Source organism: Periplaneta americana, chromosome 8, assembly GCF_040183065.1.
Source record: "Periplaneta americana isolate PAMFEO1 chromosome 8, P.americana_PAMFEO1_priV1, whole genome shotgun sequence".
Classification (NCBI taxonomy): domain Eukaryota; kingdom Metazoa; phylum Arthropoda; class Insecta; order Blattodea; family Blattidae; genus Periplaneta; species Periplaneta americana.
In genome coordinates, this window is record NC_091124.1 from 68,951,143 (window position 1) to 68,973,160 (window position 22,018).

General features: G+C 36.1%; 1 protein-coding gene across 13 annotated transcripts in view; it reads left to right on the forward strand.

Moving 5' to 3' along the window:
- Pkc53E (Protein C kinase 53E) overlaps positions 1 to 22,018 on the forward strand; it is a 1,131,865-nt gene that overhangs the window by 911,037 nt on the left and 198,810 nt on the right. For all 13 annotated transcript variants that reach the window (XM_069833060.1, XM_069833059.1, XM_069833063.1 and 10 more), the window contains exon 6: positions 1,090 to 1,243. In XM_069833060.1, the coding sequence (XP_069689161.1) occupies positions 1,090 to 1,243 (154 nt within the window). The remainder of the gene's footprint in view (positions 1 to 1,089; positions 1,244 to 22,018) is intronic.

Sequence of the window (22,018 nt, forward strand, 5' to 3'; positions counted from 1 at the left end):
CAATTTATTGTAAAGGTATATCTCCTGACTTAAATAACTGATTATAAACATCCAAGACACCGTGTTTTGATTACCTGTAAATAGGGCCTATTGAAGATATCTAATGGAAAGAGTTACCCTTAAACATATTTTCCCGAAATTTTGTAAGTTTCATTATTTTTATTACTCTCTATCTACAGGATGTTTCTGGGCTGATGTTACAAACTTTCAGGGATGATGGGGAAGGGCACATGTGTCAATTTGAGATAAGGAACCCTGGTCCGGAAATGACCGATTCAAAAGTTATAAGCAAAAATAGTTGTGTGGAAATGGAATTGTAATTTCGCACCACGTGCCCTCTTTCCCTTAACCTTTGGAACAGTCGTGGAAGGATGGTATGGGCCGAATGTCTCCCGTGGGTACTTGCCCCGATACAATATGTGAGCTTGTCTGCTGTTCCCATTGGCTCATCCGTATTCGAAAATCAGGTCTGCATATTCCGCTCTCGTGTACTCCTGCATTTCACTAGAAATGATTGACGGACACTGCAACTTGTACACATACACTGCTGTCTACAGATGTGCATATCAGGACCGACCATGCCCGTTACACATTACCTATCTGCATTGTTTTAGTGTAGTTTCTTGTCCCCACACTCAGACAGCGCACTGAATGGAATACTGTAAGTAGACAACGTAAACAACGTCAGATGAATACAATATGTGTAAGATGTACAGATAAATACACATAAATAAGGTGTACAGAGGAAGAAAATTATTTCATTTCCACACAACTATTTTTGCTTGTAACTTTCGACTCAGTCATTTCCGGACCAGGGTTCCTTATCTCAAATTGATACATGTGCCCTTCCCCATCATCCCTGACAGTTTGTAACACTAGCCCGGAAACACCCTGTATATTATCATCTCATATCTCTGAATTCTGTCTCTGCTCTCAAAGGAACGTTTAAAAAAGGACCACCATTTGACTTCTCAGATTATTTACTTGAAACTTTGAGTGTAAATAACGAGAACAGATTTTGTTCCAGGTGACTCGCGAATGTTTTCGTTGCCGTTCTGCTGAAAGATATGTTTGTTTCTGTTCTTACAGTTCGCCAAGGTCGGAACCTCATCCCTATGGATCCGAATGGTTCCTCAGATCCGTACGTGAAGCTGAAGTTGATTCCGGACTCGGACAACGTGAAGAAGAAAACCAAAACGATCCGCTCTTCTCTGAATCCCGTCTGGAATGAAAACATCACGTTGTGAGTACAACTCTTGCTATCTATTGTTTTCATAATATTTTCAGCTTCACTCTTTGATCGCCAGATGAAGCCACGATTTCTCATGCGCTACTGAGAATCCAATTAAGATATACAGCAAGTACAGATGTTTTTCCAGTTCAACGGAGACGCATGGTAAAAATTTGTAATTTATGAAAGTGTGTATGTGACTGTAATAATAGAACCAGATATGGAAAACTTTTAGCTGCGTAATGACATAGTCCCTCGACCAAACAAATAGTGATGCTAATCTCAAATTCTTACAGCATACATATTCATCGATTAAGTATGTTGGCAATAAATGTTACACTAGAACTTCCATCGTCCCCTTTTAAGGTTCGTTCAGGACTGGTGTTGTCTAAATCAATTGAATTTTGATATATAATTTTCATCCTTTCTCCACTAGATTAGTCCTGCAAGACTTACCTCCATTTCTGATGCTATTCAATCCAAACCAGAGTTAATACTTTAAATGTTTGCCATCACTAATTCTTTTATCGATGTTAAGTGCTCCTTTAAAAGAAGATAAATCCTGTGAATTTCAGTGATAAAATTAACGAAAATTTTACATGTAAGATTGTTTAGGATTTATAAATACAGTATGTTAAACTTGTTATATTCGGATTGAATGAATATACTGTATAACTTAAGTCTTGGTTTCTCTGAACCGACGCATGCGAGATGCGAGGTGCGAGGCCAGCCACGCACAAATCCGGACTACACGAGAGATAGTCAGTGGTTTCCATAACTGCGAGATGCGAGGTCTGAGCGCCTCGCAGTTATAGAAGCCACTCACTATCTCTCGTGTAGTCCGGATTTGTGCGAGGCGGACCTCGCACCTCACACGTCGCATGCATTGGTTCAGAAAAACCAAGGCTTTAACGGTTGTATAAGTAAGTACTAATATAGAGTTCCAAAGAAGTCCAGTAATGTTACCAAAAGGTTCGCTAAAGAATTTTCTGTTATATAGGTCTGATATTGATCTTCTCTAAGGAATTAATGGTCCGTCACTCAGCCGTAAATGAGCTGTCACTTCCGAAAATAAAAAATTAAACTTGGATTTCTTATATTTCAAGGAAAGTTGGGAAACAAATTAGCATTTGAGCAGGATGTGATAAAACGAATTACAGTATCCTCGTCATACATATGGAAATTGTATATTTACGAAACAAATTAGACAGAGGTTACTCGCTTCTTATTATAGACGATCAGAAAGCGGCAAACAGTACAGACATCTGATGGCGAAACTGATAACTACATGCGCATTAGCTATTTTTCATGGCTAAAGGGCTAAACTACAGAATTGTCCAGATCTAATCTAAGTACTACAGTATTTATTTCATATGAGTTTATGCTATGTAAGGATCAGTTTATGGATATTTACATTAAATTTGGAATTATAATGTTGCCATCTCTCGTGTAAGTTAAGTAAGTGAGTAGAAACGGCGACATTGGCTTGCTGGAAATCATCCGTTCAGAGCAGAAGTGGTGTAAGTCAAAATTGGGTAATGAGGTTTAAAGTAAATATTCTGTAAAATACAGCGCAAAGTAGCAATTAATATTAAATTTATTTAAACTATTAGTAGTCAGTGGATAGCACGAAGGACATATTAATTGCTACTTTGCGCTGTATTTTACAGAATTTTTACTTCAAACCTCATTACTCGATTTTGACATACACCACTTCTGCTCTTAACGGCTCATATGTAGTTAAATGGTTAATGGAACGATATCGAATAGTTCGTTAAATGTTATTCCAGCAATACTTACAAATTTAGGGCCGTATTCATAGACATTCTTAGCGCGGGCTTCCGGTAGATGATCAGCGAACTAACGTTTTTCGTATTCATAAATCAGTGTTAGCGATATGATATGAATCCTGTTTAGCACGCTCGTAGTCCGGGCTAGCGAAATGTCTATGAATAGCACCCTAAATGATCAGCTGACTTTGTAGATTCGTTATCTAACGTTAGAATAATTCATTTATTGGTTTATTTTCTTTCCATTCAGTATAGGCCCATCACAATATTCGGCCGAAAAGCTTCTAGGACATGTTTAGCCTAGAAAACTGAGACGAATAATTTAAAAAGGGCAATGTTCTATGTCTCAAAGTTTTATAAATTTATACAGGCACCAAACTGATGTCACTTGCAGTGATTTGAGCATTATACTGGCAGTCATTACTTACTGAAGCATAAAGCGTAGAGGTCATGTTATTGGCAAATAATCTAATCATCCTATTGATCAGTAGACCTAACAAATGCCCCGACGTAATTTGTACGCAGAAAAGTATGAAACGTTCGGTATTGATACTGCTCGCTGGTACAGAATTTGTCACTCTGTGTAACATGACATACTGTAAAGCACATAAATGGAGGCGTACACGTTAAAAAAATAATTAGTTGTCAACAATCTTGCTTCTTTCAATGTTCTCGATATTTCTTTTTTGTCACAGCACGCACCATGAATCATTAGGCCTATGCATCGACGGATACTGCAAATTAAGATCAAGGTAGCTGGAGGCAAGTGCAAATATACCCGATTGTTCAGTTTGATATTTAAAAACTACGATACCGGTACCTAGATCACTTTTTTCTCTGTAGTTTCTATACTCTTCCAGTACTCCGCGCCCTCCAAGTTTTTGTACGAATTTTTGACACTATACAGTTCCATAATTATATAGATCTAGTAATAATGAGAAGGTGGGTGGGAAAAAAGGGAAATTTTTCATTATGGTAGTTTCAGTAAATTTCATTTTAAATATTTAAATTAAGAAATTTCTGTTTGTTTCGAAGTTTATAATATTTTAATTATTACAGTGTATTTCTCCAAATGTTTTTAAATGAAAGCTTTACATGCTAAAGGACTTTGATGTGTAAAATAATATAAGATACTCATATAAATTTGACATTAAAAAAAATTGTCCTTCTTCCATGGAGTAAAAAACAATGTTGAAATATCATTATATTAATGGTTTGTTTTGTATTAACTAAAGCACTAATATTTTCTTTTATCTTATATGAGTAACTAGTCCATGAAAATAAATCTTGTATAATAATAATAATAATAATAATAATAATAATAATAATAATAATAATAATAATAATAATAATAATGATTATTTATTTTAGCTGGCAGAGTTAAGGCCGGAAGGCCTTCTCTTCCACTCAGCCAGCAAAAAGTGTATATACATATGCATGAGCTTACAAAGATTCAACAATTTGATTTAGATGAGAGTTACATGTATATACAAGAGTTATTTACGAATTAAACAACAAAATACTATGAACTATTAATTAAACACTGAAATAAACTGTGTAGCAGAATTAAACTAAAATACATAGAATGTTAATATATTTCAAATTATATTAGATAATAAAAAGAAATTATTATGAGAAAATTTTGAAAATACAGCACAATCAGGATGATGTCTAAAGAAAAAAGTAACAGTGTAGTCAGTGATAGTTTAAATCAGTATGATTGGAGTGAAATGCTAATAAGGTTATCTTTTAAGCTGTTCTTAAAGGTGTTTGTTGTTTGCAGCCCCTAATACTTTGTGACAAGGAATTCCATTGACGCGGATACGGACACGTTCATATTAAAAACACGTTTCCTTCTTCTTTACTGTCAGTCACTTTTCGTTTTGGTTTAGATGGTACCAACACATTGTCTTCGATGTTATCATCTGCAGTTTTCCAAAGTGAATTGAAACTACTTTATTGTGGTACAGATGGAGTCTTTTAAGACAAGCTTTCGTGTAACACTCGCTGAAGGATCTGAATGCTTTATGTGTAATTTCTTTAACAGAGTTGGTCGCATGTGACTTACCACTGTCTTTTCTTAATTCACAATAGTCTTCTTCCAGAACATTTTATATCTCATCCTCCGTTTTCCGCTATCAATTTTCTTATTCTAATTGATGCATTCAGTTCACTAAAACTAGAATCAATGATTTATTCATGATCTTTGTGCAGAAACATTAACCCTACGCATACTGATAGACGAAACCTCAGAACTGAAGTCAAACAATGCTAAGAATAAATTAAAACACTCTTTGTTGTCGACATGATTCTCTTCATACATTCTGTGAAAAGGGTCAATTTTTCTGCAACATGAAATTGCGAGTGGTTATAACTCAGCAAAGAATATCAGCATATTTTATAGTCATCTTCTAAGATTTTGTTTTATAATTGATAATCAATGGTGCGTAATTATTACACTTTATTTTTATAACAATATTCATGTTTAATTAATTGTATTTGTTTGCTATTCATTTCCGGATCATCGTGGTCATCCTTAATTAAGGCCGGATGAGTTTCTCTCTCTCTCTCTCTCTCTCTCTCTCTCTCTCTCTCTCTCTCTCTCTCTTCTACTTTTAAATGATTCGTGAACCATTTTGTAGAGAGTACCACATACTATGAAATTATATATTTTACGGAAAAGCATAATTTGGTCAAATTTCTCTATTTCGCTCTAGCTGCTCAAGTTTTTATGCAGTAGAATAATTATATTTACAATATAATGATGGAAATTTTATCTTCAAAAAGAAGGATTTCTAATATACGAGTAATTACATAATAATTAATTGACGATTTTATAATGTAATGGCATAGCCTTATCTCTTGAATTTGTTACCGAATCCCATTCACAAATTATCTCGAGCTGAATAACAATGTACTGTGAAGTGGGAGGTTGAGGAACCGACCTCTGTAAGGGTAAAGGGGATTTCCATTTCCTAACGACCATCTCGTTCAATTCAACTTCCTTTGAAGAGGAAACAAGGGCCTCTGTCCGGGGAACGAGCACTTTTTCACACGGTGATTCATTTGGTAGAAATCAGAACAATGAAAGCGGATATTAATCATCTACAAGTTTCGTTAAAAGTTCAGATTCGCAAGGAAAAAATACGTCACTGTGGTATTTGAAAAACAATTAGATTCCATGAAAGCGTCCTCAAACACAGCATTGTGTCGCAAAAAGAAAGACATTAAGGAAGAAGCGATCAGCGACGCTAATTTATTAAGTTTTCCAGACTTGAATTGCGTACGCTGCATTTTTTGTTCCTCGTCCTATGTCTTCTAGGCACTATATTTCCCACTAGCTTCGAGTTTTTTTGTGAAAATCTAGTCGTAGAAAATGGAAGTTTAAGATCGATATAAGATCATAGGGTGACTTTCTTCACAAGCTGAAAGTCCCTATCGTACATTTACTACAAATGAAAGAACTCCGTTTCTGAAAGGGAGAGTTTCACACAAAACTCACCTATATTCCACATAAAAATTCGACATTGCTGGCCATTATTCTTACTATCATCTTATTATCTACCATGCAGATATCTTCGCCAGAGAAGTGAATTCTCCAACCGTCAGATCAGCAGAACACAGAAATGTCTTCATCAACCATCATATTTTGAGATATATGCAGCTAATGAACCAAAGTTTATTCCTTTTAAATGGAACTATTGTCTTCAGTTCACTGTGTTGTTTAACAGCCAGGGGTTTCGGGTTCAAATCACGGTCATTCAAACTGAATGTATAATTTGTACTGGTCAATCGTGGTGCAGGCAACACGGATTTTCTCCATGTACTCCGGTTTCTCTTGTCCCAACGCTTTTGCCATTGCTGAAAACAGTGCTGGAACTCTTGAGGCAGGATACTGTTCAAGGCTGTCATAGACTAGATTGGAACGTAATGGCCTGGAATGGAATGAAACAAAACAGACTGGAACAAATCAAAACAAAATAGAGCAGGATTGAATGAAATGGAATAGAACGAAATTGACTGGAATAGATTGCATCCTAGTTGAGTAGAACGAAATGGAATATAATATATTGAAACCGAAGACACTATAATATGTTGGATCAGATGAGATTACATTGAAGTGGGATAAGATTTGAAGTAAACGAATAGAGTAATCCATAATAAAACGAAATAGAGTGATTATAGTTAAATTAAATGCAGTGGAATGGATTTGGAAATTTAATATTATGAATACAGTTAATGTACAAAATTGATCCCATGGTAAACGTACCAGCTATAATATACTTGCATAAAGTTTAAAGTTACTGTAGGTGTACATGTACGCTTCAAAAAAAAAGAGGTGAGCGACTGAACTCGTGTTACCAATTATGAGTGGCCTCCCTGCACGTCCAGACAGATTTCTCGCTTTGCAGTGCACTCAGAATTGGATCATGGTCTCGAAAACGCTCCACTTCATCAGCGCCAACTTGCTGTTTCCCGATTCATCTTTTTCACTGCTGATTGCAGCAGTGAATTTATTTGCCGTTCCATTCGATTAAACTCCATAGCCGACTCCCGATATTCACTCTGCAGCTTCGTGAAAGTCCTTCAACCCAAGTTGATCGCTCATGTAATGGAACAAATCATTTTCCTGCTCTACGCGGGTTTGCAACTCTATAGCCATTGTAATATCTTGCCACCTACGTATTCTATCTTTGTCTGCCTGCCTCTATTGAAACAACGCAAGAGTTTTGTATGCCAGTCTCTCTACCTTTTCATATTTGAAGCATAAATGAAATATTGTGTTAATGCAGAAAGACTATTTCTGCATCCTTGATAACGTAAAAATATCTTTATCCAACAACGGATACTTTGATCGTCAACAATTATTTATTCACATCAAGCGATCCTCTTTCATATAACGCGCTTGCTGGAGAAGCGTAGATCGCTTAGGCGTCACGAATGTTGCTTGTGATGCATCAAAGAAAGTACGTCATTACACCAGGATTATGATCTTTAATGAAGAAGTGGTAAAATGCTGACAGAGAAAACGGAGGAGTAACCCGAGAAAATTTTCACGAAGCGTTGTCTTTGGCAATCATAAAACTCCACTTGGATTCGTTGGAATTTGAAGTGAGTTTTTTGGCGTTCAAAACTGCCGTTTGGTTAACGGTACACTTAAGTAATAGTGGATTATGTCTTCTGTTTTGTTATCGATATGTCATTTAGTGTAAATTCATTTTTTTTTCAGTGGGTTATTTTACTACACTTTATCAACTGTTGTGATTACCTAGCGTCTGAATGATATGAAGGTGATCATGCAATCGAAATGAGTCCAGGGTTCAGCGCCGAAAGTTACCCACCATTTATTCTTTTTGGGTTGAGGAAAGACTCCGAAAAAAAAACCTCAACCAGATAATTTGTTCCAGCCCACACTGTGGAATAACGGTTAGCGCGTCTGGCCGCGAAACCAGGTGACCCGGGTTCGATTCCCGGCCGGGAAAAGTTACCTGGTTGAGGTTTTTTCCCCAATCCAATATGAGCAAATGGGCAACATCAAACTCTGCAACAAAAATTTAAACCAAGATCCGCAACAAAAAAAGACTCTCGCCAACCTTGTATCAAAGTGCGCAATAATCTCCCCTCATCAGTTACCCCCAATCTTTCACATCAATACTAAGCAAATTCCTTTCACACTCAGAGTAAACAAATTAGTGATGTCAATAATGTGTACTCTGTCCTAGACTTAGGATTAGCAGCATATGCCTTTATATCGATCAATGCTGGCGGTTTAAAAATTGCTTACTAATGTTAAAAGCAATCTTCGCCGTTTTTGCTTTCTGTGTTGACTAGCCTACTTGTAGAGCTTCATGAACCCCTTGCTAGTTTTAGGTAGTATTGGATTAAGTTTTCTTCTTTGCGTGTATAAGTTCCTTCTTGTTAGGTTTATATCCCTGGTCGTTATTTTCTCGCTTATTTCTTGTGGGGCTGAGCAGATTTCTCTCCTGATTAATTTTGAAGGTCTGTCGAACAAGTCTTCTTCACTGGCTTTGCGTTTCCGACATTTGTAATCATCTGACGGCGTACAGTTACATCTTTTTATGGTTGTGGGTTCCTCCTGTATTTAAAAGAACAGTTGTCACTATTTTGGCATTACACATTTTCACTATGAACCTCCATTTCTATTCTTCTTTGTTCGTGTAATACTTTCTGTATTTATATCCATCAACTACAGTTAGTTCCTTCCCTCTTTGTACATTTTAATCTTGTTGCTTGTAGTTGCTGCAAGCCGAGGTACGTACGAAATGAACAGTGCGCCAGCTGTGGAGGAGTGAGTGTGTCATAACTTCGCGCAGAATAATCAGTGCTGCGCGCGCACACGGAAAATAGTACCCGAGCTATCGCAGTAGAGGAGGGGAAGACGCTAGAGGATAGTTGTTATTGTGACCCCGAAGCATATTTGCGGAATTTGAATATATATTTGCGGAGCTCCATAACACCGGAGCAAATGCTGGGTAACTTTCGGTGCTGGACCCCGGACCCATTTCACCGGCATCATCACCTTCATCTCATTCAAATGCTAAATAACCTAAGATGTTGATAAAGGATCGTAAAATAACCTACTAAAATAAAAAAAAAATAATTTGTTCCAACCGGGATTTGAACCCGGACCCGCTCGTTTCACTGTCAGGCATGCTAACCGTTACTCCACAGCGGTAAACGTAAATTCATATTGAAATCATATTGAAAATGTGATTATTTTAAAAGTTCACATACTAGGAAAACAATAAAATTATAAAGTCCCCCGCCCCAAAGATTAAGCTACATACCGTTCTTTGACGTATTACGTGATTGGACAGTACTATACTACTGTACATGAATAATGCAGTTCAATAAGGAAATGATAATTGATACTGCATATCTTTAAGTCAAAATTACAATAGGTCTACCCTCCAATACGAAGTCACTGTAAATACGCGGTTTCTTGAAGAGCGTCTTGTCGGGTTTTTACTCGGATAATAATAATAATAATAATAATAATAATAATAATAATAATAATAATAATAATAATTTTTAATAATTTATTTATTTATTTACTAATATTTATTGTGCTGTACAACAGCCAGGGGGCCAATAATAGTTCAGCACAAGATAAAAGTTATCACAAGATTTACAGTGTACAAGGAATAACAAAAAGTGCATACAAATAATTATTAATATTACAGACAAATACAAATAAACAATAATGACAAAATTTGTAGATAACAAAAGACAGTGCATACAAATAATTATTAAAATTAGTACAATGAGATAATTAAAATAATGGCAATTAAAAGAATGAATTACAAATGAATTAATGAAATCATATAAATGAAGACTGGAATCATATAAGTAGTATTACAAAGATATGCAAATGACGAGAATATTATGATACATATCTAAACAAATGGCATAAATTAATAAAACTGACATAAAAACTAAAAAGGTATATACTACACATTAAATGGATCCAAGTTCAATCCATGCAAATTAGCATATTTAATACATCTGCAGACCGGAGAGAGAGATTTAGAATTCCTATTATAAAAAAATTTACGAAATCTTAAACTCTTAGCAGGAATACGAAGACTGATATTGCTTATGAATGATTCACAATCAATATCACCCTTAATGACTTTACAAAAAATAAATAATCAATAAACTACCGCAATGCAACACTGTTACAGTATTTAATCATAGTAGTAATTTAGGCCCAAGAATATATAACAAATTTATATTTAAATATCCTAATCTTGTCAATTCTAATAGTTCTAGTATTAAATTTAAAAAGTTATGTATGGATTTTATAAAAATTGAAAAATTGTAAATTTAAATTTATATAATATAATTGCATAGTAGACATAAGACAAATTGTATTGTATAATTATTAATTTCAATTCAGGAATCCGCCCCTGAGCACGAGTTCTACTCTTTCAGGGGCGAGCTAAAGTTTTTCTGTATATATTATATTTTATGTTACAATTATTAGCAAAATAATAAATAAAGAAATAAATTGAAATGTTTGCAATTAATCTCACATTTATAACCGGAATTTGGTAAAAATCTATAAGAACACAAGGAAATAAATTTTATTTGAATATTCTCCAATTTAGCCAATAATAATAATAATAATAATAATAATAATAATGCTTTCGCGAAGCGCCCTGGTACTATTTTATTTAAGACTACCTCTGGGTGTAAGTTAACTGCGGTAAATAGTAAATGCAAGACAATATGCCACTTACAAGGGACCCTTAACTAACTACTGCATGAAATAGTTACATTACTATATCAAAGCGGATTTAGAGTTTGCTGTTTACGAGATTCTCGTTTTCACTAACATACTGTTTGGTTGACTGCTCTGCTAGTTCGATAATGGAGGAAAACACGGGCCAATAATCAATGAATATCAATATTTTGGTACGAGCAGGACAATGGAAAATCGGTAGTAATTCCGCAATACCGTTGTACATTAATCCCCAACATGTGATGCAGCTTTGGCTATCATATCCCTTCCACGCTCACGGATTTCATTTGTTAATAGTTTTTTTTGAACATATTGCATTATATGGTGATTACCTCTTGCATTGAGATAGGCTATGTTAAGTACCGGATCTCTGCATACAGAGTGTTAGGTGTTCAATAACAGTTCTTTTAAAGGATAGTCCTTAGCATAATAATTATTCTTCCTTTGAGCTTACATTTCCCAGACATAATTATTATCTATACTAATAATAAATCTGTAGCCGAAATTTTTCTGGTAATTTTCGATTTTCCAAAAATAATTGGTCCTAACATATATAATTAACTACCCTGAAACCGAAAATCGCTTTTTTGAAATTTTTGTTTGTATGTCTGTCTGTCTGTCTGCCTGCCTGTCTGTCTATCTATCTGTATGTTTGTTACCTTTTCACGCGATAATGGCTGAACGGATTTCGATGAAAATTGGAATATAAATTAAGTTCGTTGTAACTTAGATTTTAGGCTATATGGCATTCAAAATACATTATTTAAAAGGGGGGTTATAAGGGGGCCTGAATTAAATAAATCGAAATATCTCACTTATTATTGATTTTTGTGAAAAATATTACATAACAAAAGTTACTTTAAAAATAATTTGCGATAAGTTTTATTCCTTGAAAAATTTTGATAGGACTGATATTTAATGAGTTAAATGAGTTTTAAAATTAAAATAACTGAACAAATGACTTCGTCTATAAGGGGCCTTGGACAGCAACAATCGAAAGCTCTGAAAGATAGCCTACAGAGAATATTTCTGTGTTTGTATGAAGTAATATCGGAAGCTAAATTAACAGATTTGTATAATTAATTATTATTTCATCATTGGAAAGTGTAGTTTCTCTGGATGGACATAATGCTATAATGTTATTACAGTAACTTGTGAGTGAATTGAGGACAGGTAAGATTAAAATAGCTTCTTATGCACAGAAAACTTGATAGGTTATTCTGTATATTCATTTCCTGTATTTCTTAAAATAATGTTTATGAACATATTCATTTTTATCTCAGAGAATTAATGAACAACGAGAGTGTATTGATTTAGTATGCAGTAATAGTACGTTAGCTTAGCAATCCATTATTTTATAATTCAAATTTTAACTATGCTCAATTGAATCGTGTTAAAATACATAAAATATATATGCAATAAATGCAATGCAAAAAAATTGGGTAATGAGCCAAGCAGATTATGTTGCGCTGTTGTAAAAGTTGTTCCTCCTGAGATTCAAGAGCTCCCACAACAAATTAAAAACTTTCTAATTCGAGTACATCCGTTATCAACACACTTTTTACATAATATAATATAATATAATATAATATAATATAATATAATATAATATAATATAATATAATATAATAATAAATCTGTAGCCAAAATTTTCCTGTTAATTTTCGCTTTTCCAAAAATAATTGGTAATAACAATTAAGAAACATGTTAAAGGAATTGTCATTGCACCAAATGAGTGGTCTCTGCATCAAAATGATCGCATTTTAATATTTTAAATACAATTTAAATTAAGTAAGATATTAAACGATTTATCCTTCTATCAAACACGAATGTTTCCTGGATCAAATGTCCTATTTTAATTATTTAATTACTTTATATTTATTTCTAATGGGTGCAGCGGAGCGCACGGGTACGGCTAGTACATAATAATTTTTATGGTCGACCATGCCGAAATGTAGTAATTATACACCTGGTAGCAGACCTTTAATGTATGTCATTAAAGTACACCTACTCATTAAAGGTCAGTTCTTTCAGCCAATGACGACTCAGGTTACAACTGTTCAGCCAATGGCAGGTCAGCTTTCTACCGTTATAAAACCGCAAGTATCGATTATTTTCGGACATGCAATCGAAAGAGAATTAGCGAAAAGTCACGGAGGCTGGAAATCCAATACTGTCGCAGAAGGTTATGTTCTGTTACTACAATAATTAGTGTTAATTGTAAATAATATTCAAATAAATTCAATTTGTCATCTCGTTTTTCAATGTCTAATTTAATTTTAATGTTATCTCTGTAGATTCTTATGGCCTAGTAAGGTCAATGTGAACATCTGTTCCTCGGAAAAAATCAATACTTTCGCGTCTGCGCACATCTCACAACATACGGGACATTGGCCAAGGTCAGATACAAAGAAAATTAATATTATCAAGTTAGAAGTATGGTCGAGCATAAAAAGTCGTATGAAACTCGCCTATAATGGTAATTAAGAAGCTCGTATAAAAATTATGAAACGAGCGCAAGCGAGTTTCAAAAATATCCATACTCGCTTCTTAATTACCTTCATTATAGGCTCGTTGAATAATGTACTATTATCCCATTATATTTTATAAATTTTTTTTTTCAATACACATATAATAAACACCTTTAGATTAGAGTTCTCAGTTTCAAAAAAAAAAAATTACATAATGTTTTTTGAACTTTTATGGTTGAAGGGTATTTTATTAGTTCAATTATTAACAAGTCTCTTTAAGTAATGGATGGTTGAATACTGTTAACCGAAATGTGAAGCGTGCTTCACACTAGAAGACATTCTGAGCAAAAAATATCATATAACATGTGTACTAATCTCAGTATTTTCAGAGTTCCACTATACAGGTGTTTCAAAAATATGGGACATAATTTCAGGTATGTATTTCCCACATGTAGACAATCAAAATAGTTCATTACGGAAATGCTTTATTTCCGAGTTATGGCCTTCACAACATTGAAATTCACCGGAACGTTTTTCTTTCCGCAGGTCGTTGCCGTCAAAGGAGACATTAAGAGGGCACTCTGACAGTTCATTCCGAGGCGAAGGTTACATTCAGTGTTGTGTAGGCGTTAGACTGTGCGACATGTATTCAAATCAAGAGCTGGCAGAGATACACTTCATGTACGGTAAGGCGGACGGCAATGCTGCGCTGGCTCGTCGTTTGTACCAGGAGAGGTACCCACAGCGACAATGTCCAGATCGGAAGACATTTGTACGTCTCCATTACCGTCTGTGCGAGTATGGAAAATTTAACTCTCCTGGTTTGGGAAGGAGACGACCAAGATCTACAGCTCCAGAAGTACAGGAGGAGATTCTGGAGGCTGTGAACATGACTCCTTCTATCAGCACACGAAGGGTAGCGTTGCAAGTCAATGTTCTTCATACGACTGTCTGGAGACTGTTGAAAGAGTATCAATTGTATCCTTATCATTTGCAACGTGTACAGGCCCTGTCACCAGCAGATTACCCTGCACGAGTTAGGTTCTGTCAGTGGTTCTTGCAGCAGTGTGGTGTAAATCCGAACTTTCCTGCCTTAGTATTATTTACAGATGAAGCACAGTTCACTCGAGACGGCATAACAAATTTCCACAATCAGCATGTATGGGCGTATGAAAACCCACGTGCAACTGTTCCATCTCATCACCAGGTGCGGTTCTCCCTCAACATGTGGCCGGTATCATTGGTGATCGATTAGTTGGACCCCATGTATTTGTAAACAGACTTACGAGGCAGGCGTACACAAACTTCCTGGAAAACACCATACCTCATGTTTTAGAAGACACTCCACTGATCAATCGTCAACACATTCACTTCTTGCATGATGGCGCTCCTGCACACTTCAGTCGTACGGCTCGCCGGTACTTGGATCGAAGGTTTCCTGATCGATGGATAGGTAGAGGTGGCCCAATTGCTTGGCCTCCACGCTCACCTGATCTGAACCCTCTCGATTTCTACTTGTGGGGCCATTTAAAATCGTTGATTTATTCGTCTCCGGTGCCTGATTTGGAATCCCTTCGGAATCGAATTGTGGCATGTTCTGAGGACATACGCAATACTCCTGGAGTTTGGGATCGTGTTCGCAGGTCAATGAGACATCGATGTGAGGTCTGTATTCAAGCAGGAGGTGGACATTTTGAACATCTTCTGTAATGACAACGACCAGCGGAAAGAAAAACGTTCCGGTGAATTTCAATGTTGTGAAGGCCATAACTCGGAAATGAAGCATTTCCGGACACATGTAGTAATGAACTATTTTGATTGTCTACAGCGGAAAGAAAAACGTTCCGGTGAATTTCAATGTTGTGAAGGCCATAACTCGGAAATGAAGCATTTCCGGACACATGTAGTAATGAACTATTTTGATTGTCTACATGTGGGAAATACATACCTGAAATTATGCCCCGTATTTTTTAAACACTCTATATAATTTGAAGTTGTCAGTAAAATACTTTTTTTCTTTAGTTTAATGGTAAAATAATACTACAATTAATAGAGATTGAACTATTCGGAAGTATCATTTCTTTAATTGGTTAGTGTTCTGAAGCTAAACATGTGTTGTTAATTGCTTTGTACAGATTTTGTTTTTTCAATTTTTAACTAAAAATTACATAATTCTTACGCACTTATCACAAAAATTTTTACAAATCATACGACTTTAGAAACTTGATTCTTTACAGTTTAATTGTGCATCCTAATGTACAGTTTTGAAGAATTTACAAAAGTGGCGTGGTTTATAACAATTGTTGTGATAAATGTGTAAAAAAAAAAAAAGGTAATTTTGTAGTTAAAAATCGAAGAAAAAATTCTGTACGAAGCAACTATGGAATTCACAACACATTTTTAGCTTCAGAATATAGCTAATTAAAGAAATGATACTCCTGAATAGTTCATTCTTTATCTGTAATATTCTTTTACCCTTAAAAGTAAAGAATGATTATATTTTACAAACAACTTCAAATTGGTGTAACTCTGAAAATATTGAGATTACGACACATGTTTATATAACATTTTCTGCTCAGAATGTTTTCGGAAATCAGCTCCGTAAGGGACGGTGAATCCTCGTGAATTACCGTGTATAAGGCGCACAATGGCCCGAAACAAGTCTAAGTGCAAACAGTAGTTTCGGATCCAGCCCTAGAAAAGCCTAACCAAGCCAAAGCAATGAAACTTTTGTGTGCACTCTAGAACACGAACATTTATCATGTTATTTAGGTGCATAGTGAATGATTTTATTCATAGGCCTCTGATATTTTAGAACTGTAAACTATAAACGTGTTATTTACAACGTGCGTAAAATTTACATTGAATAAGTTAGCCTATATAATATGTTATTTCATGACGCTGCTTTTTGTTTTTAACGTCGCAATTTAATATTTGAGGAGAAAAATTCGTTCCGGCGCCGGGGATCGAACCCGGATCCTTATTTTACGTACCAAGCGCTCTGACCACTGAGCTACGCCGGATTCAATCCGCGGCACCGGACCGAACTCTCCTCCTTCGATGTTTCCCTTTGTGGCCTGACTCCAAATTAGGCATATACGTTGACGTTTAATGTCAAAGTCAACTGCCATTATACAACGGGCGCACTCAATTGAGTGACTGTTTGGCCGGGATTCCGCAGTTAAGTGCACAGTAATCTGTACAGAAATATGCACTGCTAGCTATGAGATTATATTAAAGATTTTATTAATTTGTCCTACAGAATAATATCTCTAGGCCTAATATTGACAATATTACAGATATTATTCTGTAGGACAAATTAATAAAATCTTTAATAGTCGCAATTTAAGCTTACGTTAAAGTTTTAACTGCGGAGGAATTGATGCATAAGATCATAAACTTCTCTCGGAAAAATTGAAAAAGCAATCTTTGTAGCAGACTAACCGGAGCACACTAACACAGAGAATTTAAACCAACTCAAGATATTCGCAGGTAGCGAAATTTCCTCGTCATGTGGTCAGCGTGACGCAACGATACGCTTAAGACAAGGAGGAATAAACCTAAGACTGACACATTCTCAGTGCCTATGATAAGGAAGTAAGTCAGAGCAGCTGCATTGGTAACCGGAAACGCTACCACTCTATAACACATCCAATTATGCTAATTAGCTAAAGAAAATTGCATTAGCAATTTGGTTTGCATGCAGACTGTGCCAACTTGGCGGTGCCGCTGGCTGTCATTTGAAGGAGAACCCTTTGTACGCGCTGTGTGTTTTCAAAATTGCCTTAATGTCCCTCATTTCGCTGACTCCTCTTGCATTTTAGTAGGAAAACCAATTAAACATCGGGAGCCTTGTTACAAGACGGGTAATCCCTTGACATACAGGAGCATGTAAGTTACTTGCAAGAAGCTCACACTAGTTTTCTCTCTCGTGCATTCCCTTCAGAGTGGAATCCTTTATTTAATTTGTTATTAAGAAATTTAATAAGTTCAGGTGCGTTCCTGCATGCGGATTATGAACGTAGTAGCTAACTACTTATCTCATCTGGGTTTCATTTCATACGGAGAAAAGGACTTTGTTACTTTCTTCTACTTTTCATGTTGAATTAATGAGCTACTTAAGGGATGGATTAGTGGGTGAGTAAGCAGTGAAGCTGATGGAGCAAATAGATGAGTTAGGGAATGAATAAATGAACTATAAAAGTATAAATAACTGATTGAGTAAATAAATGAATGAATGGAAAATGGAATAAACAACTAATCAAGTGAATGAGTAAATGAATGAATGGATTAATGAAATAATAATTGAATTAGAAAGTCAATGAATGAACGCTGTAATAATAAGCAAGTGATAAAGTAAATGAGGGAGGTGGGATATGATGTAGCCTAGCCGTCCACTGGCACCGTGAACGGCCGAATATTTGTTAGGCCGTATACGGCCGAATACCGGATGACCGGCAGAAGAGCCGAACGATCGTCCGCTGGAGCCGACGCTTCGGCCGTCAATTACCAGTTGTATGTCCTCGTGCTACATGCTTATACTTAATACATATATACATACATACATACATACATACATACATACATACATACATACATACATACATACATACATACATACATACATACATACATACATACATACATACAAATGGCTTTTAAGGAACGCGCAGGTTCATTGTCGCTATCACATAAGCGTACCATCGGTCCCTATCCTGTGCAAGATTAATCCAGTCTCTATCATCATATCCCACCTCCCTGAAATCCATTTTAATATTATTCTCCCATCTACGTCTCGGCCTCCCCAAAGGTATTTTTCACTCCGCCCTCCCAACTAACTATATACATTTCTGGATTCGTCCATACGTGCTACATGCCCTGCCCATCTCAAACGTCTGGATTTAATGTCCCTAATTATGTCAGATGAAGAATGCAATGCGTGCAGTTCTGTGTTGTGTAACTTTCTCCATTCTTCTGTAACTTCATCTCTCTTAGCCCCAAATATTTTCCTAAGAACCTTATTCTCAAAGACCCTTAATCTCTGTTGCTTTCTCAAAGTGAGAGTTCAAGTTTCACAACCATAAAGAACAACCGGTAATAACACTACCTTATATATTCTAAGTTTCAGATTTTTTGAGAGCAGACTGGATGACTAAATCTTTTCAACCGGATACTAACAGGCATTTCCCACATTTATTCTGGGTTTAATTACCTCCCGAGTGTCATTTATATTTGTTACTGTTGCTCCAAGATATTTGAATTTTTCCACCTCTTCGAAGGATAAATCTCCAATTTTTATATTTCCATTTCGTACAAAATTCTGGTCACGAGACATATATACATTGTCTTTTCGGGATTTACTTTCAAATCTATCGGTTTATTTGCTTCAAGTAAATTTTCCGTGTTTTCCCTAGTCGTTTGTGGATTTTCTCCTAACATATTCACGTCTTCCGCATAGACAAGAAGCTGATGTAACCCGTTCAATTCCAAACCCTCTCTGTTATCCGGAACTTTCCTAATGGCTGGCGTATACGGACTCTACTGTAAGTTTCACTGAGACACATTTTAATTAATCGAACTAGTTTCTTGGGAATACCAAATTCAATAAGAATGTTATATAAAACTTCTCTCTAACTGAGTCATATTCCTTTTTGAAATCTATGAATAACTGATGTACTGTAGCCTTATATTCCCATATTTTCTCCAATATCTGTCGAATACAAAGAATCTGATCAATAGTCGATCTACTAGTCTAAAACCGCACTGTTGATCCCCAATAATTTCATCTAAATATGGAGTTAATTTTCTCAAAAGAATACTGGACAAAATTTTGCACGACGTTAAGAAAAGTGATATTCCTCGAAAGTTACTACAGGTAGTCTTGTCCCCTTCTTAAAAATGGGTCAAATTATGGACTCCTTCCATTGTTCTGGTACAACTTCCTCATGCTTATTATTATTATTATTATTATTATTATTATTATTATTATTATTATTATTATTATTATTATTATTATTAGAATTAATGTGGAGGACATGTTACTATTATTGAACAATCCCTACCTTATGAGGAGACGGAGGGCGAAATGACGAAAATATAGTGTATATCCGATGCTTAGAGAAAGGTGTCGCCTGGGTAAGTTTGATCATCTACGCCTACACATTAAACTTCTAGAGGATAGTGCTATGTTTTTCGATTACTATCGGATGAATGTTGATACATTTCAATAGCTATATTTTAAATGTAATTCGTCCATCAATTTCAAAATAGTCAAATTTCAGAGAAGTTGTACCACCTGAGAAACGTTTGCCAGTGGTCTTAAGGGACGTAGTACATGAATAATAATTTGTTAAGCCCTAATTTTTTTTTCACTTGTTTAACGAAAAAAAAAAAGAACTAATTAATTTTTCTGTATGCATGGTGAAATTTATGGAAACAGTCACCATGTGTTGCCCTGTTCGGCCGAATGAGACCGTAAAATCCCATCTGAATTAGATCGAACTGGCATTCGGCTGTCTTCGGCCGCAAACGGCCGAATAGGGCGAGTGTAATGGACGCGCGCCAATGCATTCTTTTGTTGTGGGATCATTCGGCCGTGTACGACCGTAAACGGCCGAGTTGTTATTCGGCCGAATTCGGTTCCAGTGGACGGCCAGCAGTAAAGTCATCATAACACAGAGGGTTTGGAATTGAACGGGTTACATTAGCTTGTTGTCTATGCGGATGACGTGAATATGTTAGGAGAAACTCGACAAACGATTAGGGAAAACGCGGAAATTCTACTTGAAGCAAGTAAAGCAATAGGGTTGGAAGTAAATCCCGAAAAGACTAAGTATATGATTATGTCTCGTGGCCAGAATATTGTACGAAATGGAAATATAAAAATTGGAGATTTATCCTTCGAAGTGGTGAAAAAATTCAAATATCTTGGATCAACAGTAACAAATATAAATGACACTCGGGAGGAAATTAAACACAGAACAAATATGGGAAATGCGTGTTATTATTCGGTTGAGAAGCTTTTGTCATCTAGTCTGCTGTCAAAACATTTGAAAGTTAGAATTTATAAAACAGTTATATTACCGGTTGTTCTGTATGGTTGTGAAACTTGGACTCTCACTTTGAAAGAGTAACAGAGATTAAGGGTGTTTGAGAATATGGTTCTTAGGAAAATATTTGGGTTTAAGAGGGATGAGGTTACAGGAGAATGGAGAACGTTACACAACGCAGAGCTGCACGCATTGCATTCTTCACCTGACATAATTAGGAACATTAAATCGAGACGTTTGAGATGGGCAGGGCATGTAGCACGTATGGGCGAATCCAGAAATGCATATAGAATGTTAGTTGGGAGGTAGGAGGAAAAGAGACCTTTGGGGAGGCCGAGACGTAGATGGGAAGATAATATTAAAATGGATTTGAGGGGGATGGGATATGATGATAGAGACTGGATTAATCTTGCTCAGGATAAGGACCAATGGTGGGCTTATGTGAGGGCGGCAATGAACCTCCGGGTTCCTTAAAAGCCAGTAAGTAAGTATGTAAAGTCATCACACAAGAACGCATTCATGGACCAAAAGATTAATCTTTACATAGATTAATCGCCCAACAGTGCATATATACTGTGGAGTCTCGGCCACCAACTTGCTCAAAAGAGTGTGCTCCTTGTGTGACGACTTAATACGTGTGTGTGTGTGTGTGTGCGTGCATGTGTGTGTGTATATATGTCGAATATGAAGTAAAGCCACTAAGGGAAAGTAGGCAACTAAAGGAAAAAATTTCGATTTGGTGTTGTGGATTGAGCCTCGGCGTAGTTCAATGGTTAGAGCACCCCATGCGTAGAATTGGGGGTCCCGGGGTCGATCCCCGGCGTTGGAGCCAATTTTTCTTCATTAATAACCGATTCTAATAGTCGCTTAAGGATGGTCTTTGATAATTGTATAAATATTTGTAATGCCAGTGTACAACTAATCGATTGTTACAGGAATACGCGTAATATGTCACGTTGTTTTCATTTAAGGAAACCTCCTGGGGGAAGCCGTCCGTGACAGAACGCGTTCTGTTGCTTTTAAATCCCTGCAAACACTTGTGGTCACTACCCCACCCCTGCAGGATCACGTCTCCCTGGCTTAGAGCCTTTCAGTCTGGATTATTCCAAGAGGACAGTTGCCATAGAGCAAGCCTAATTGAGTTTCCAAGTTACACAAGCAAGTGGGTTGCGATGCAGGGCTGCGGTCCAGCGTGAAAGGGTGCTCCACCC